At 39.0% G+C, this 20,089-nt stretch overlaps 1 protein-coding gene and 1 pseudogene across 1 annotated transcript in view; both read right to left on the minus strand.

Moving 5' to 3' along the window:
* Window positions 1-276: 276 nt before the first annotated feature.
* Window positions 277-1,179, minus strand: LOC102020692 (annotated as a pseudogene).
* A 17,141-nt stretch (window positions 1,180-18,320) lies between these two features.
* Window positions 18,321-20,089, minus strand: part of LOC106146986 (putative olfactory receptor 4A4) — an 8,575-nt gene continuing 6,806 nt past the window's right edge. Inside the window, exons 2-3 of the mRNA XM_013506355.1 lie at window positions 19,200-19,236; window positions 18,321-18,458 (exon numbers count right to left, since the gene is read on the minus strand). Coding sequence (XP_013361809.1) covers window positions 18,321-18,458; window positions 19,200-19,236 — 175 coding nt within the window. The remainder of the gene's footprint in view (window positions 18,459-19,199; window positions 19,237-20,089) is intronic.

The raw sequence follows: 20,089 nt of genomic DNA on the forward strand, positions 1-20,089 counted from the left end.
ATTCTTTTACTTGCAGGATTTGTGAAGTACATTAGCATTGTAATTCTTTCTCTACAGGTTCAGGGGAGTTTTTCCTCCTAAATTGTTCTTTTACCTTCCAATATGTTTCTAATAGTGGCATGTTGGGAATTTTCCTAGAAGTGAACGTTTGGATTTTATTTAGGGCTTTAGTTATTAGTCATTGAGAGAATCTTAATGTCCATTATTATAGCATGAAAGGAAATTCATACCTATGGATATAAGGAATGCATCATTCTTATTGTCTACTATTATAATTTAAAACTCCAAGGTGGAGCGAGATCCTTGTATATTCTCATCTCTAAATTGCACTTTTTCTATTTGCTTCCCCATCTTGAAGCTCTGCGATTTTGTGACAAACAAAATGAAGTACACAGTAAAGATTCTCGAGGGAACTTGGCTGAAAAATAAGGTCACAGCAGTCAGGTGTGAGATGCAAGTAGAAAAGGCTCTGCGCCTCCCCTCAGCTGAGCGGATTCTCTGGATGGTGATGATGGTGCGGAAACAGGAGACCATGATGACAATGAACGTGAACAGCTCAAGGACCCCAGAAAAGACCAGAAGCAGCAGCTTCCTCGTATGAGCGTCAGAGCACGCCAGCCTCAGGAGAGGCGGGATGTCTCAGAAGAAATGATTCACAACGTTGGGGCCACAGAAGTCGAGACTGAGCAAACCCAGAGTGTGTGTCAGGGCATTAATGAGCCCACCGAGGCAGGATGCAAGGACCATCTGCACACAGACGCTTCGGGTCATGATGACTGTGTATGACAAGGGATTTGCTATGGCCACGGAGCGGTCATAGCCATCGTGGATGGAAGGATGCCCTCTGTGGTTACATATACTGCAAGAAAGACGCTGTGTAAAACACAGCCATAAAATGTGCTCGACTTAGATTTTGACAGAACATTGACCAGCATCTTGGGAGCAAAAACAGTCGAGCAGCAGATGCTACAGAGGGACAGGTTGCTGAGGAAGAAGTTCATGGGAGTGTGAAGTGGGACATTTAACCAGCTCAAAATGATCACCCCCCCCCCCAGTTACCTAACAGTGTGATGAGGTAAAAGAGGGCAAAAGGCAAAAAGAAGGAATCTGCAGAGTAGGAATTTCAGTTAAACCTCCTAGAAGAAATTCCTTCACGTCTGTATGATTCCACCCTGCCATGTATTTGGGTTTATGTAACTCCTTAGTTGTAGAAAAGGTGATACCAGGCAGAGGAAAGAAAATATCATTTTCCCCATGACCTAGTGTCCATGATAGCACAAGACCTTAATGTTTCCTGTAGATTGATGAAGAGATTAACGTCAGTAGTGTGCCATATATGTGCTGCAAATTTTATAAATTCTGACTCAGTTATTGGAAAGGTAGATACAGTAATCGTTCAGTGCATAACAATTTGTGTTCATGAACAATTCGGTTTGCAAAGAGAAGTGCTTGGCAAAATTTTGCTTCTGTTCTTAAACCCCAGAACCTGGTGATTAATATGAAAGCAGCTACGATCCCCTGAATTGTGGAAGAAATTTAAGTTTGTATGCTGAGCTGCCACTGTATTTTATTCCTTGCTTATAAATTTATACATTATAAAATGAGGAATAAGAAAACTTTCTTATCCCATAAAAATATTAAAAGATAAAATTGATACTCAAATCCAGAGACTGGGTCGTACTGTGACACAAAGCAGTGATTTCTGCCTCGAACTATAAACTGACTAACTCACTGCAATTACAGGTTTCCTAACATCTTCGGATGGACTTGTTCATACAGTTTGACCCCCAGCGAACGTCAAAGTGCTGATTTTTACGCTGTGCAGCCTTTTCCTTCTTTCTAATCCTTAGAAGTCAGACTTTTTTGTGGTTCTTCCTGTTTCTGCCCTGATCTCCCACTTGGTAGACCTATAACTGCTCTTTTGCAGATCTGAGTTAGGAGAGTAATGTAGATCAGTCTTTTCACCTGCATTTATCTTAAAGTGACTAAATATTTGGAATAGCATTAACTGGACAACCGTCTATTCCTATTTTATTTTTGGTTAATTTTGCTTTTGAATATTTTTCAAGCAACATTAAAACAATAAATATGAAATAAATCCTATATATCGCAAACATGGGCCAAGAAATGAGGGTGATCAAGAGACGGAGGGGAGGGTGTGTGAGGGAAAGGAAAGAATGTAAGAAGGAATCAGGATGTATTAGGTATGTGTACCCCCTTTGCACATGACAGGTAAACATTATGGATTAGATAGATGGACTAATGAACTGAAGTAAAATCATGAAAAATGAAGGAAAAGAAAATAAATTTTGCTTTAACCCCTCAATAAACATTAAAATGGGTTGTAGAGAAACAATATATCCTTTCAAAAATTAAAACTATATCTATCACATATATTTTATTGTTAAAAACCTCAGTTGTCATTTAATTTTCCTTTTTAAAATTTTCTTTTTTTTAGCCAGGCTTTTGCTATGCAGTTGAGGCTGGCCTTGAGCTCACTTTGTAGTCCTGGGTGGCCTTGAACTTGCAAGGATCCTCCTGCCTCAGCCTCCTGAGAGCTGGGATTACAGGGGTGCGCCACCATGGCCGGCTCTATATTTTTTATATATGTTACTAATTCAACAATATTCAGGTTAAATGTCAACATGGTAATTTATCAGTTTATACATTACACTTTCAATAAACGTGTACTACTTACCAATCTTTGCCAAGAAATATTTTGTTTGGTATAGATGAAGCAGTGACTGAGATAATTTGTCTTGCTTTCAAAGTGCTCACTTTCCTTTAAGGAAATAAAGAATATTTACATTTACTAGCACAATGGTAATAAGTGGTATAAAGGGCAAAGATGGAATATAAATAAAGAGCAGGTACTGTTGTACAGTGAATCGGTTTTACTGGTGCTGTTATAGCAGTTTACAACAAAGTAGCTGGATTAAGTAACATTACATTTTTACAGTTTGAGGTCAGAATTTTGAAATCAGTTTGCCAAGGCTGAAATGTAGGTGTCAGTCTGGCCACACTCCCTCCAGGGTCTCAAAGACAGAAACCACCTCCTTGCCTTTGTGAGCTCCTAGAGCTGCATTTTTAGCTTCTAATTTCAAAGCCAACACTGCAGCTCCTTCATCAGTCACTACACTGCCTCCTTCTCCTTCTGGAGCAAAGTGATTTGTTTTTACAAGAGCAACTGTGCTTTCTTTTTCCTATTCAAATAATCCAGCAGAATCTCCCTATCTCTTGAGATCTTAGCCTGAGGCCCATCAGACAAATTCCTTTGCTCAAATAAGTGTGAATGTGTCTTACTTACTGTGAAAATGTTCTCATTTACATATGAAATCTGTTATCATCCAGAGAACATGTTTTTTATGGAAGGTGTTAGTGATTTCTACAAGGGTGTGTGAGCTGTAGCCTCAGGGAAGTTAATGTTCACAAAGATTAGAGAATGGCTAAACCCAGGATATAGTTGTCAGGGTAATTCTAAATCAAAAGCAAAGTCTTCAATCTATAAATTGAGTTTCATTCCTCCAAAATTAAAGATATAAATTAGCTCCTGCCTCTTTTTACATCAATGTTGGTTGGGAGAACAGTGAGTCCCAAACACCAGTGTATCTGAGGAAAAGATGGGTTTGGGTGTAACAAAGACATTTTTGTTATTATTAAGGAAACCAATCTGCAAAAAAAGAATCATAGGGTTTGGTGGACTCAGTTGTATAAACAGGAACAAGCACTGTTGAAGTGAAGGGATGCTTGGTCTCTCCTAGTGGCAAGAAATTTTTCCTTGTGTAAGTTTTCTTGTGAAGCAGACCTTCTTATCTCTGCAGTGTGATGTACCAAAGCAAGTTTCAGTTCCCGAAGGACACTGACCTTGAACTGCTGGTTGTTTGGTGCATGATAAATGATTAAAGAAACTGAAGAAATACATCCGAGTTGTATAAATTCCCAAGTATCTTTTAAAGAAGAAGAGAGTTTTTTCTAATTTAACTGATATATGTTTTTAAAATATTCATGTAACAAAGAAATCTCATGATACTGATGAATATGTATCAACGTCAGAACACACAGAGGAGGGAGAAGTAAGGAGAGAGATAGAGAGACAAGGACAGAAAGAACACGGAGACAGAGAATGGAGGGCAGAGAGAATGCAATAAGGCAAGAGTGACATTTTCAGTAATATTTCTAACGTTATGTGTTGCAGTTAGGGTGGAAAATACTGAATGCAGACAAATGTTACCAAAGTTGAGTAGATGAGGTGTTCCTGTGGTGTTAGAATTAAAAGTAGAACAGATTCATTTTGTCTCCAGTTCCATGGTTTTTGCTACCCCTACTATCAATACGATTAATATAACACACTTATTGTTAAATAAGGCTACTTTACCATACTGATAACTGTATTATCCTAGAAAAATAAAGACTGCCAATAGCATTTATAATCATAAAGAATTCTCAAATACAATTTTTCAACTGTAGACTCAATACCTTGAAAGGCCATGATAAGGGATATTTATGTAAATAAATATGATTTTGTGCAAATAAATTGTACAATGATTTACTTTTGACTTAACACTCCAAAAATTAAAATAGAAAATGTATAATCATTATGAGCAAAATGCAGCTAGAGATGAGAAAGGGAACCCAGCATAAAGGATATCAGAAGAACTATTGATTACCAAATAATGACAGCTTAGTACTGTTTGGAAATAGTTATTTACTAACATACAAATAACTTCTATATACGCTCATCTGACTTTATCCAGAAGAGCTGATAAATGTACAAGAATATTTTTAAAGGAAATCATTTTAAAATACTGATGTAAATATTATCCATATTTAGTATTTCTATATTATTCAGATTATGTCCAAAATCAAATTCCTTGATTGTGGATACTGGGTAACAGTGATGGTAGTTTGGTTTCGCAGTGAAGCACGAGAGGCTGGGCTTTCAGTCTGAGCTTTGGTACTTGCTGTTTATGTGATCTGAGTGAAGTCCCTTAAATCATTTATGTGATGGCCTGAACGGACACTCTATGAATATTTACTAAGTAAAATTCATCACAAATAAATAAATTGACCCCCATTTTGTTTCTATTTTCTAGTTTTCTGAATACTTTGAAATATCCCCATAGTTCCTGATATTCTTTCGTGTTTGGCATGAAGGACACATAATGCAGGCTTTCTCACCAGGAGACATAATGTGTGAGTGTGTGTGTGTGAGCTGGTTGAAGGGTGCATTTTGATTGAAACACACTGTTTAAAAGGAATTAATATTTCACTCACACAGTGTGGCTATTGTTTTCCTCTCCCTAGTTGGATTTCGCTTTCTTATCCTGGATGTATAATAGTATCTGGTATGGAAACCCGGAAGCACGATTGGACATGGTGGTCCATTCCTTTGGTGGACACTGCTTGGGTCTGCAATTAATCATTGGATGTTAAGAGCAACGAAGGGCAGAGACCTGACACTACAGTCACGAAATTTTATTTCTTAAGCACCAAGGGAAAACATGTCAGTGCCAGTTTCAAACTTTCTGTAGTTTCCCAGTTCCCCCTCCAGAATTTACCTTTTCTTTCTTGCTTCTTTTCCAGCTGACATAATAGTACTGAGTTCTGTGTGACTTAGATTATGCTGAAAGAGAAATTAAGGGAAAATTCATCCAAGGAGATATTTGTACAATCTTGAATGGGGATGATCTTAAAGAAAAATGTAAAAAAAGCAGAAAATGGTAATTATGACTGAATTATATGAAAATATCTCTCCATATAGCTATTTAAAAAATGAGTAACCTTGAAACATTTTAAGTTAAATCAGTGGAAGTTCACAATTGGAAAGGACTGCACCCACATACAATTGTAGTAGCAAACTCATTCGATATTTTAGCTCTAAAATTTGTAAAACTTGAAATCTTTGGTTTGAGCCTCTATCCACACTAAAATCTCCTCATATAATACTGGCCACAACACAGCTAAACTGAAATTTTTGGAGGAAAATCCTGCTTGATATTAAAATTTTTAAATATGCACATTTAGAAATATTTTATCCTAATAAATTTCTTATAATAAGTCAAGTTCTATGCCAAGTTTGGTATATATCAATGGATAATTTCAATTGAAATTATGTTGGCCCTCCATGCACTGGCAGCAGATAGGAGTTCCTCACTCAGGAGCCTCGGGGAATGCTCTCACTGGGGTTTGCATGTTGGCCCTCCCTGTGCTGGCTTTGTGCTGAGTGAGTGAGTGCTCCAAGAGCTGCTGGCCCTGGGGTTGGAGTCCATGCTTTACTTGCACCTGGACCCCCTGGGGGGGGGGTCGGAGGCACAGGCAGTTTGTGATTGCTGTCAATCTGGCCCGCATCTGGTTCCTGTATGTGTCCTGAACTGACTGGAGACACACAATCAGGGGGTTCACACTGTCGACCCTATAGTTCATCTGGGGTTTGCCTGTACCCTGAACTGCCTGGGACATAGGTCCACTGGACTGGGATTGTCACACCAGTGCAACCCGAGTCTGGGCAGTGCACGTGCCTTGAACTGCAAGGGATGCTGGATCAGATGGTTTGCCATCAGCTGACACCAATGCCCGCGTCTGATACCTGGGATAACTAAATACAAATCAACAACTGCCGGAAAACTCCAGACTAAGTACTGCTTCTCAGTGGACACTGAGGGGCAAACCTGAACAACAGGAAAACTAGGGACACTACTGGCCTTTGTTGTGCAGCCACTGAAGAGGGAAACTGAGCTTTCTGCATCTGGTATCAAACATGACAAGACGAGGACTAAAACACAATCCAGAACTCCGCCCCACTCAGGACAAGTCCAGCTGACATTGACATAGGAGAACTTGGTAAACACATGCCTGAAATTGCTGAAATGATTGCAATGAAGTAAAGCAACAACTCTATAAGGATATACAAGAGATGAGATCAGAAATAATCTCTCAGGCAAAAAATTAAATGACAATAATAATGAAAGAACTTCTCAAAACATCTGAAGAAGAAACATATAAGAAAATAGAAGAACAAAGGCAATAGACTGAAATGTTAAAGAAAAATATAGAAAGGACTTAGAACGCATGAACCAGACACAAAGAGACTTCCAGGAAAACAAAGCTTCCACTGAAAGCTGCCCAAACTCCTTGAATGAAGCTGAAGATAGAACTTTAGACTTTGAAGACAGCATGGCAGCTAGCAACCATGAAAGAAAGGATCTCGTAAAATCAACAAGGATCTGGGAAAAATCAATTGAATAGCTGCAAGACAAGGCAAAGTGGAATAATGTACGATTTATAGGAGTCAATGGAACAGGAGGAGGCAACACAACTGACATAAAAAGAATATTGGCAGAAATAAGAGCAGAAAATTTCCCAAGTATGGAAACAGAACCTGATATACAGGTAAAATGAGGCATATACAACTCCAACCAACCACAACCAAAATAAAACTACACTCAGACATATAATAGTCAAGTTCCCAGATATCCAGCAAAAGAACAGAATATTAAAAACTGCTAGGGAAAATAGACAGATTACCTATAAAGGAAAGCCAATCAGGATCACAGCAGACTTCTCAGCACAAACTATCCAATCAAGAAGAGCTTGGAGCAAAGTATTACAGGTCCTGAGAGAGAACAGTTTCCAACCAAGACTGATGTACCCTACTAAACTATTCCTCAAATTCAATGGAGAAATAAAATATTTTCACAACAAAGAGAAATTGAAGAATTTCATAAGTACCAAACCAGCATTACAAAGAGTACTAAAGAATATTCTAGACAGAGAAAAATCTGACCACAATGTCAAGAACAACAGTAGAAAGGAAACTTGAAGAAGAGTAAGTAAACAGGTAGGAAAAGTAGGAAACAAACACAAGTAAATAACATGACAATGATACATCAACACATATTGGTTATAACTGTAAATGTAAATGGCCTCAATTCTCAGGTCAAAAGAAACAGACTGGTAGAGTGGATTAAAAAACAAAATCCAAGAATATGCTGTATACAGGAAACACATTTGACTCAAAAGGAAGTCCATAGACTGAAAGTCTAAGGATGGAAAACACCCCTCCATGCAACAGGAACCCAGAAAAAAGCAGGGGTAGCTATTCTGTTTGCAGACAATGTAAACTTCAAACTGACAACAATCAAAATAGATAAAGGTCACTACATACTTGTCAGGGGAAAACTGCAAGAGGATGAGAACAATCATAAACATGTATGCACCAAATATAGGAGCTCCAAATTATATAAGACAAATCTTAACAGGCATGAAAACCCATATAATTAAGAACGCTATTGTAACAGAGGACCTCAACACCCCATTTACACAAAAAGCTAGGACAACCGGACAAAAAATCAGCAAGGAAATAACAGATCTGAACCAAAGCTGGGAACAAATGGACTTAGTAGATATCTACAGAGTGTTCCACCCAACAACATCAGAATACACATTTTTCTAAGCAGCACATGGGTATTTCTCTAAAAGAGTCCACATCCTAGCCCATAGAGCACACCTACCTAAATGCAAAAGAATTGAAATCATCCCATGCATATTATCTGACCACAGTTCAATGAAATTGGAAATTAATGACAAAAGGAACTCCAAAAACTCTATAAACACTTGGAAATTAAACAACAACCTCCTGAACAACCAATGGGTCACAGAAGAAATTAAAGAGGAAGTTAAAAAATACCTACAAACAAATGAAAATGTAAATACAACTCACTGGAATCTGTGGGACGCAATGAAAGCAGTCCTCAGAGGGAAATTTATGAAGTCACACATAAGGAAATCAGAAAGAGAATAAATAAGTAGCCTAATACTGCATCTTAAACTTTTAGAAAAAGAAGAACAAATCAAGCCCAAAGCCCAAAGAAGGGAAGAGATTATAAAGATTAGGGCAGGAATTAATGCAACTGAGACAAAGAAAACCTTCCAAAAAATAAATGAATCAAAGAGTTCATTCTTTGAAAGAATAAATAAAATTGATAAGCCCCTAGCCAACCTTATCAAAAAAAGGAAGGAAAGAACTCAGATTCATGCAATAAGGAATGAAAAGGATGAAATTACTACAGATTCCACAGAAATTCAGAAGATCATTAATACCTACTTTGAAAATCTTTACTCCCATGGGATAGAAAACTCAGAAAAAATGCACAGATTCCTAGATATGTACAAATTACCAAAGTTGAGTCAAGAAGATATAAAATTCCTAAACAACCCAATATCAATTAATGAGATTAAACGTGATTAAAAACCTACCAGCAAAGAAAGGCCCAAGCCCTGATGGATTCACAGCAGAATTTTACAAGAAATTCAGAGAAGATTTAATGCAAACCCTCCTCAAACTCTTCAGTGAAACTGAAAAGGAAGTAATTCTCCCTAGCTCATTTCTGGAGGAAAGCATCACACAGATACCAAAACCAGAGAACAACCCAAACAGGAAAGAAAACTACAGACCAATCTCTGTATTGAATATAGATGCAAAGATACTCAGTAAGATACTAGCAAATTGAATGGAGCAAATTATCAAGAAAATCATACGTCACGGCCAAGTCAGACTTATTCCAGGAATGCAGGATTGGTTTAATATTCAGAAATCTATAAATTTTATCCGCCATATCAACAGAGCCAAGGACAAAAACTACAAGATCATCTCAATAGATACAGAAAAAGCTTTCGAGAAGGTCCAACATGCATTCATGATAAAAACTCTATAGGAAATAGGAATAGATGGTCTTTTCCTTAACCTGCTCAAAGCCTTCTATGACAATCCAAAAACCAACATCATTCTAAATGGACAAAAACTGAAAGCTCTTACTTTAAATTCGGGAACAAAACAAGGATGACCACTGTCACCACTCCTGTTCAATATAAATCTGGAACCACTAGCCAGATGGTTTGTCTTAGTTTTTCCTTTTTTCCTATTCCCCTCCCCACACTTCAACTCTTCTTTCCCTCCTTATTTACAAAGCATTGTTTCCATTATACCCATATGTCTCATTTTTTCTTTTCTCTTCCTTTCTCCACATACCTGTCTTCCCCTTTCCCTTTGATCAATTTTTCCCTATTTCACAATATCTATTATACATTTTGGTCCTTATTTACACATTCAGTTTCTCACACCAAGAAGACAATGTGATATTTATACATCTGTGTGTGATTTATTTCATTTAAGAGTATGGTCTCAAGGTCCATCCTTTTAGCTACAAATCACTCTACCAAGGGGAAACTCACAATAGTGGGGTCTTTTTAAGATGGGAATTGTGCGGCAGGTCCCCACTATCTAAGTCTGACTTGGCACATCATTACTCTATATGCCACAAGTCTCTTTTCCATGATGAGGAGAATATGGAGGGAAAGAGTCTGTATTTTCCAAGAATAAAGCACTGGCACAGTTCATCCTTATGTAAAATGTTCAAATGTGAGCATATAATTTATCTAGCATTATAGAAAGTTAGAGTACATTATCAGGATTTTTTTAAAGTGTCATAGGAAACGTTCAGAACGGAAACCAAATTTTGTTTACTCACTCTCCTACAAATATTTGATTAAATAATTCAAGAGAAATTCTATTTAAAATATTAGGCTAATCCCACAATTTCTTCACCCAATCTTGCTTAAGAGTACAGACAGTTCTCATTTAATGAACCGGCTCTCTTCTGGCTACTGCGTCATTAAGCGAATTAGCCACTGAATGAGGAATTGTACATAGTATTGTTATGGTTAATACATTGTGTCAACTTGAGAAATCTAAAATCTTAACTAAGTAACAGCAGTTCTACAGCCTGGGGTGTACAGAACATGCCCTTACTGCTCTAGGATGTTCTTCATTGTGTCAATTTGAGAAGTTTAGAAATTTTGTAAACTTCACTTTGTAAATATCCTGAGCCTGCACAAGAGGAGGGCAGGGAGATGACGTGAGTGCTACACCATCCTGGGGGAAGTAGCATAATCACAATATAAGAGAGGAAAATAGGCTTGCTTTCCCCCCTCTTTTTCTCTTGTTCCTTTGGCTGTTTCTGCGATCTCAACGTGCTGCCCTTGTGCTATGCCACCGTGCCTAGCAGCCAGCTCATTATGGATTGAAACCTCTACAAACTGTAAGCTAAATAAATCTTTCCTTCCTTAATTTTGGGTGCCAGGTATTTTGTTTCAGCAATGAGAGAAAAGTTACCAAGAGAAGTATATACATTACAATATTCAGAACATAGAAATAGTCAAAAGAATCTCCAGCTTGATGACCTTGCTTTTCTTTGCCTCTTATATGCAGTAGTGTAGTGTATAACAGAACTTAAAACTATAGTACTATAATGTACAGTACAATCAGCAGTCATTGCAGTACTGTATAAACATGGTATATTGTACAGAAAAAAAGCCATTGAGGCTCTATAAACAAAATGTACAGAAATGTACCCAAAAAGACAGGTTGTAAGTTGAGAACTGGATCACAAATCCAAACAGTGCACATCAGTTTTAAGTTTGAACAGCTGTTAAATAGATTTACCACCACCCTACCCTATTCCATATCCCCTTTGCTGCCCAGCTGATAGCCATCACCGAAACTTATGGTAGATCCCACCTTGGTGGATGAGGGGGTCTCTGATGATAGGATATCTATCTTCAGACCAGTTCTAGTGGTGCCCATGCACCGGATGCTGGAAGCAGGGGCATGAAGATAGGCCCAGTCTGTCATGATGTATGTTTTTTTTTTTTTTAGCACAGGTGATATGTATAACTGGAAGGCCCCAAATTCTCCTTTCTCAGAGCAATCATGAGCTCTGATTACCCTGCTAGAATCAGTGCTCAAAATTCATCACCCCATCTGGGACAATTGTCAGCAGATATTTTTAACTCTATTTTCTTCAGAGAAGAGAGACAGAATTTGGAAAGCTGCTGAGGATCAAGTTAGGCTAGACACTAGGGGAACTGAACAGGATAAAACAGAGGAAACTAAACCTATTTTACTCTGAGAGACACTCTATTGGGCTCAAAATTCTGCAGCAGGGATGCAACAGCTGGAAGTTTACCATCAAGCTTTGAGGAAAGGGCTTATTGTGAACAGTAGGTGCCCTACAAATTTAAACAAAGTGGCTGACCTATATCAAGGACTGACAGAAAGCCCTACTGAATTTCTTGAGTGCCTCCTGGAGGCATATTGAACTTATAATCTTATTGATGCACAGGCACCCAAGAATGCTCACTTTGTTAACATGGTTTTTGTTACCCAGTTGGCCCATGATATACACCACAAATTACAGAAACTGGATAGGTTTGCAGGAATGACTATGACTTAGTTGACTGAGCTAGCTCAGAAAGTGTATCATAATAGAACCAGGCTGGATGGAGGCCCTTTCCACTAGTACATCTACAGAAGTGTTAAAAGCATTCATGGAACTGATTATACCCTGGTATGGCATCCCCATAATGGTAGGTTTAGATAATGGACCTAGCTTTGTGCGTAGAGTGGTCCACAGTCTTTCAGAATCCCTAGGGATGGAATGAAAGCTACATATAGGCTATCAGCCACACGGTTCTGGTCAAGTAGAGAGACAAAACTGAACTCTGAAAGACACCCTAGCCAAACTTTGCCAAAAAACTGGAGCTAGCTGGGTGACTTTGCTTCTAATGGCCCTTCTATACTCTCAGTGCAACCCATACTAGAATGGGTTAACTTCATTTGAGGTAATGTTTGGGAGTTCTCCCTGCTTTTGGCTATTGTAGAAGGACTACAAGAAATGGGAACTCTGGACTTACATCAACAAATGAAAGCCTTGCAGCAGACTTTAAAGGATCTCCAACAGACTGGGTTACAATGACATCCTATCCTGATTCACTCTCCTGTTCATTCCTTTGAACCAGGAGACAAAGTGTTAATTAAAATTTGGAAAGAGGAACCCCTCCAGGCAAAGTAGGAGAGGTCTCAAAACCTAATTTTAAACACACCCATCTGCTCTTAAAGTTACAGGTTGTTCTCCTTGGATTCATCACTCCTGGCCTAAGAGGTGGATGCCTGAACTCCCAGCAGAACAGACAAAGCCATCTATATGAGAGACAACTATACCATGATATTCTCAGAGACTCCAGCAGAAGCTTGCAGTGACTGGACCAATGTCATGACTCGAGTTGCAGCCTGTTCCCAAGACTGATCTTTGCCAAAATGATGTGCCAATACACAGTGACTAGATGCCCTCATGTCATGGTCATAACTGAGCATATCTTTGTAATCAACAGGTTCATGTATGACTAGTATTTCCCTGGTGCAAACTGGACCCCTAACTGGTGAAACTGTGATAGTAGAGGTCAATTTCCTGCATCTTTTATTGAGGTAAAAGGTCTACATGGGAGAGAAGAGGATACTGACTGATTTCCACTTTTGTCCAGAAACCCTAGGAAACAGTCATGACCCAAATGAATGGTATTGGCTGTACTGGAGATGTAAAACCATAGGATTTTGGGGGTGTCTATATTAAGAGAACCACAAGAAAAAGACAAATGGTGGGTAGAAATGATAAAGAGCTTACAGTCTGTAGATGAAAACTTGATACCTGTAAGGATGGACTAGATTTCAGTTTTTGCCTACTCATAATCATCATACTCAAAGACTCTGGCAATCTCAAGTGGTTGACAGGACAAACTTGGGATGTCTGAATGAACAGATGTGGTGATGGGGGTGAAAACCCCGGCATTCTACTTAACATGAAAGAGACTGTCATAATGCCAAAAACCCCGATTTTTCCCTTACCTGTACTTGAGTCACATGTGGAACTTGTACAACAACAAGCATCTGAGGTTAGGCAAGTGTCCACTAATAGTAGCAGAAAAGGGCTAGGGTTCAAACTGTTCCAACAAAATACATGAGGGGGTAGCTACAATTTGTAAAATCAAACACACTATGCCCTAAATCCATCCACTCCTTTGCTAGCCAAAGACTGCTGGCTGTGTATAAAATTTAGTCTGTTATTCTATGAGACTTTTACCTCCCCTAAAGAGCCAGGCCCCAGCCATATCATCTGCACTCCAGGGGAAGAGGCACCCCTTCCTCTGCTCCTTATAGAAATTATATATGGATAGGGACCCTGTATATGTACTGGAACCCATCAATTTCCATGCAATCATATGTTGCCCCTGACTCATACCTATCAAACCTCTAATGTAACCTGGTTGATATGTTCCACTGGATTGTTCAAGTGCATAAACATAAAACTCACAGGGCATGAACCCTGTCTACTGGCATTGTTACTTCCACAAGTGTCAACCTTGGAGGGAGAGGAAGGATTTATACAGCTTCTCTCAACTAGGCACCTGTGGGATTGATAAGCTGCCTCAGTAGTACTCCCTGTGCTTTTAGGGGTAAGTTTGGTGGGATCCAAGGCCATGGGGGCTGGGGCCCTGACTTACACTGAAATAAGATTACAGGGAGTTATGAGCCTGACTCAAGCTATTGAGGAAGATTTGTCTGGGGTTGGGACTCAGTCCAGGAATTCCATTACCAAGTCAACCCTCTGGCAGAGGTAGTCCTGCAAAATAGAAGGCAATTAGACCTCCTTTTAATGGAACAAGGTGGACTATGTGCAGCCGTGGGGTAGGAATGTTGCTACTATGATAACAAGTCAGAAATCATAATTGAGACCCTAAATAGGGTCAAAGAAAGAATGAACAAATGATCAAGGGACCAACAGAAGAACAAGGGCTGGTATGAACAACTGTTTAATTGGAACCCCTGGCTGACTTCCCTAGTTACAGGGCTGGCTGGTCCTATCCTGATAATAATTGACAGCCTGACCTTCAGGCCATGCCTCATTTAGTGGATAAAAGGTAGACTCCAAAGTACTGTAAACCAGGTACAGATGATTGTCCTAACAGAAACTATAGTGTGAGCCACCACCATATGAAGCACTATATATGTTGTAAGTAAGATAAATATGTCCTTGAGGGGAGAATGACATGGCCAGCATAACTCCATTTTGTTTCTGGGCTCCATTTTAGAAGTTACCTAAACTTTAGAAATAACCCACACCTCTACCCCTCCCTCTTAGCTGACCATAAAATCCACAAAAGAAGAAACAAGTCATTAATTTAAGGAACAGAATAAACTGTGGGGTAAGCTAAAGTTTTAACTGCATCCTGCTAACCCTAACCCTAACCCTAACCCCTGGAAAACCCCTGGTAAATGTTAACCTTGTGGAATTTTTGTAAAATTCCAAAATGAGATAATGTTGTTACCATGGTTACTCGCAAATATTTAAAAACTCAGGGCAAAGTCCCTTCAAGGTCGGCATCCTGACTTCATGTCATCTACCAGTTGAAGAAAAGCTTGCTTGTATCTTATTCTTGGCATCTGTGAACATTTTCTTGCTAACTGCCATAAGTTTCCCAGTTTGCATGATCATCCTTTCTCCTCCTGCCTTGCTTCTATTTTCTTTGCAGTTCTTTTTCTTTTATACACTATGCTTAAATCTCTGTACCAAAGGATAAAACCAATTTACCAAGGGGAAAAACTTTTTATACAAATTCACAATTTGCAATCAGCTATGTTATAGAATTATAGATTTTATATATAGCTGATCTGTATTCTATATATAGCTACTGCAGTTTGTCACTTTCTAAATTGTGCTTGACTCTATTGTAATTGCTACTTACACTACTTTAGCTAGGATGTTGTATCTGCTGTAATCAGTTGTTCTCTCTTGTGTAACAATACCAAGAAGCTCTAGGGTAATAACCTCACCACAGCCCAACACCAAAGAACTGAGGACTGAGCAAAACAGACGTGAACATCTCACTCTTCATTAACTGTGAAGGTCAGATTTGTGACAGACACAAACCAAGAAGTTCCTACAAATAGGTGATAACCCTGAGGAGCAGACTTTCCCTAGAGAGGACTTATTACAAGTGACATAATTATCTATGAAAAAAGCTACAAGAATCAACACATATAATAAAATAAAAGTTATTGAAATAGAAAATGATAACTCACAGAAGAAAGATGTAATCTCAGACCTCCAGCCCACCCAGCACAAGTCCAGGAGACAATGACAACAAGATAGAAGAAAATGGAGGTCACATACCTGAAATTTCTGAGATAATAGGCACCAAAGTAGAGAAACAAATCCACAAAGGCTATAGAGGAAATCAGATCAGAAATAATCTCTCAGGTAATAAAAAAGAAAAATCAACATTCATAAAGGACTCCCTCAGCCAATCTAGAGTAGAGATAGGTAACAAAAAGTTCATGATAAGAAAAGGATGGAAACTGTGAAAAATCAATATAAGAAATAAATAGAATGCATGAAACAGATTCAAACAGATATCCAAGAAATTAGGAATTCCATTGAAAGTTTACAACACTCTTGAACAATACTGAAGACAGATTTTCAGACACTGAAGACAGGATCACACCTAGGAATTATGGAGTGAAAGATCACCTGAAAAATCATTAAAGATCAGAAAGTAACAATTCAGCAGCTGCAAGACAATGCAAACAAAAATAATATAAGAATAATTGGTGTAAATGAAAAAGCAGAAGCCTACACAAATGACATAAAATTGTTTGCAGAAGTAACTGCAGATAGCATGGTGTAATGGTGATATGGAAAGTGAGTTCTTTGAGAAAGGTACTCACAAGAAAACCGAAAAGGCATGAAGGGAACAAAGCTTTATTTGAGCTGGCTGCTGGACAGTCTCTAACCAGGAGCCAGAGAAGATGTACACACTGATCTGGGTCTCACCTTCAGTTAAAGTACATGTTAGGTTTCTGTAGTAACCATTACCTCATTTTTGTGAATCTTACAAGAATGTCACACAATTATCACAAAGTTTGCTTCTCCCAGAGGATCAGACTACCCAATTCCAAATGACCATTGCAGTTTTTTTAGCCCACTTCCCAATTAGTCCTGTTTGTTTTGGTCCCATTTTATGACTCTGCTCTGCTGAGTTCATAACTAACTAAGGCCACTGGAGTGAAGTACAGGTTAAGTGAACTTTAAGGGACTTCTTGTTAATGTGGAGTTTAAAACAGAAAATGAAGTCTCTTTTGCCATATCAGTGGTTGATACACTGTGTCAACTTGAAAAGTCCAGAAACTTCACTAAGTTACTCAGCAAGCAGCCAGGGTCCTCACTTGGTGAACATCCTGAGCCTGTGCAAGAAGAGGGCATGGAGATGGTGTAAGTGCTACACTCACCTGAGGCTGGATAGCATCCACACAATATGAGAGGAAAGAGACTTGCTCTCTCCCCTTTTGCTTTTCTTGCTTTTTCTGTCTTCTGCCACCTCTAACTGTTGTCCCTGGGCCATGCCACCCTGCCTTGGAACCAGCTGATTATAGACTGAAACCTCCACAAAATGTGAGTGAAATTAACCATTTTTTTCCTTAAATATGAGTGTCAGGTTTTTTGCCTCAGCAAGAGAAAAGTAACCAACACAGAATTTGGTACCAGAGAGGTGGGGTCATTGCAGACTATACCTGATCATGTGATTTAAAAACCTTTGGAAATGGCTTGTGGGAAGCTTTTCAAATGGTTCAGAGATGTCACCTGAAAGAGTAGAGCTGGAAATCCTTAGACTGTTCTGTACTGGAGATTCTGTTAAGGACTGATAGAAATCCTGCTGGTAAAGACCAGGTTCAGAAGCTTTCTGCTGGGAAAGATTGCATTGGCTGTTGCCGTCTAGTCAATGTGTGTTATGGCTTGGTAGAAAGTTTGTCTGCAGTTTGCTTGTGTCCAGAGACTTTGCCTGAGACTGACATTAAGGGTGCAGGACTATTTATGCTGGTAGAAGAAATTTCAAGGCAGTTGAATGTTTAGGTGGTGGCATGGTTATAGTTGGGTGTTTTCAGCCAGATTTATGTTGAAAATCAAGAGCAAAGAGCCCAGAAGAATGACTTAAAATGTGAGTTTGGCCAGAAATGAGGTTCCAGTAAAGCTATGGACTACATAGATAGAGCTGAGGATATCTCCATTGCTGAGAAGGAACAGGAGAATATAAAAGATGGCCTAAAGGCATCACAAGAAGCAGAAAGTCTCCACCCTTTGCAATCTCAAAACTGAAAATTGAAAGACCTTGCTTTGAGGAGAAAGTCACAAAACACCATGTTCCAGAATGGTGCCAAACTTACCATGTTCTAGAAAGGTGACAACATAGAAAATTTGCTCCTCAGAATTGGATTCAGAGTGACAAACAATCTAGGATCTTGACCCCTACAGCCAAGAGAGAGGCAAGCCTGGCTACTGCTCCAGTTGGCAACAGTTCTGGGCATCATCAGTGTGGCACTGGTTTTAAGTGCATGAAGAATGCAAGAGTTGTGGGCTTAGGAATATTTCCACCTAAATTTCAGAAGGCTTGGGAAGATGAGGAGTGTGTCTTTGAGAACGCAACATGTCAAGGTGTAAGGGTGAAGCCAAAGGTGAAATGAAGACCACAGAAGTTTGGAAAATCCAAGAATATGGATCATTTCCGGAAACCTACAAGGAGAGAACAAAGCTAGTCCACTAGAGAAGCCATAAGAGATATAACTGCCAGAAGTGCCATAGGGGTGGAGTCACTCACACTATTTGGAGCTCACATTTTCCTTCAGGTTTTTTGGATGTTGCACTTGGAACTACAGGACTTAATGTTTGCCTGGCTGGATTTTGGACTTTCTTTATCTTTTGTATTCACCGTTTATAAATTTGGAATTAAAATGTTTATCTTGTGCCATTGAATGTTGGAAGTGTTTATCTCCTCATTTGTACAGGGGTTTGCAGCTAAGAGTTTGCCTCACATCTTGCTGGACACTTGGGACTTGTACTCTTCAGCAATGCTGAAGCTCTTAGGAGTCCAGCAAAACTTAGACTGGATTAAATGCCTTTTGCATAAAGGGATATGCATAAGTCTTTGGGGGACAAGAGTGAATGTCATGTTTCTAATGTAATATAATGTTGACAGACTTAATACTGGTTCTTAAGGATTATTAAACCTGTGTTATAATGTTCAAGTTGCAAAACAAGAAGAATAAATATGTCTTTCTGTCTGGAAACTGGCTTAAAAATGTGTGTGGTTGCCAAGTTGACAAAGGGTAAATTGTAATCATGGACATACTGTGTAAAATAGGAAGTGTAGAAGCTTAACTAAGTGACTCAGCAGGTGGTCACGGTCCTCACTTTGTAAACATCCTAAGCCTGTGCAACAAGAGGGCATGGAGATTGTGTGAGTGCTACACCCACCTGAGGATGGATAGCTTGCATATAATATAACAGAGGAAAAAAGGCTTGCTCTCCCCATCTTTGCTTTTGTTGCTTTTGCTGCCTTCTGTCACTGTTACAGTGTTTGTCTGGTTGTCCCCACAAAGCCACATGCATTCATAGGATGGGATTTTAGAGTTTATGATTGATTCATGGTCCAATGTTGGAATTGTGGATGTGAGTGCTACACTTGCCCTGGGGCCGGTAGTTTGCATATAGTGTAAGGGAGGCTGCTTACCACTGCTCTTCTCTTTTGCTCTTGTTGATTTTGCTTCATTCTGCTGCCATGAATGGTTGCCCTGTGCCATGTGTCACCCTGTCTTGGAGCCAGGTGAGTATGGACTGAAACTTCCACAGACGGTGAGCTAAATAAACCTTTCATTCTTTAATTATGGGTGTCAGGTATTCTGTCTCAGCAATGAGAAAAAGTAACCAAAACAGCCACCTTGAGCTGTTGTCCCTGTGCCACAGCACCCTGTCTTGCAGGCAGCTGATTATGGACTGAAACCTTCACAAACTGTGAGCTAAATAAACTTTTCCTTCCTGAATTTTGGGTGTCTGGTATTTTGTCTTAGCAATGACAGAAATTAATGAGGACAAATGTGAAAAGAATCTGATATATGGATAAGTAAAGCATATACAACTCCAATTAGCCATATTCATATTAATTCCACACCTAGAAATATAATAATCAAGATCCCAGAAATTCAGCAAAAGAACAGAATAATAAAAGGTGTTAGAGAAAGGAAACTTATCACACATAAAGTAAAGCACATCAGAATCAGGGCAGATATCTCAACACAAAACCTCAAATCAAGAAGAGCTTGGAGTGAAGAACTTCAGGTCCCTAAAGAAAGCAACTTCCAACTGAG

Source organism: Chinchilla lanigera, unplaced genomic scaffold, assembly GCF_000276665.1.
Source record: "Chinchilla lanigera isolate Chin_1 unplaced genomic scaffold, ChiLan1.0 scaffold00110, whole genome shotgun sequence".
In the NCBI taxonomy this organism is placed as follows: Eukaryota; Metazoa; Chordata; class Mammalia; order Rodentia; family Chinchillidae; genus Chinchilla; species Chinchilla lanigera.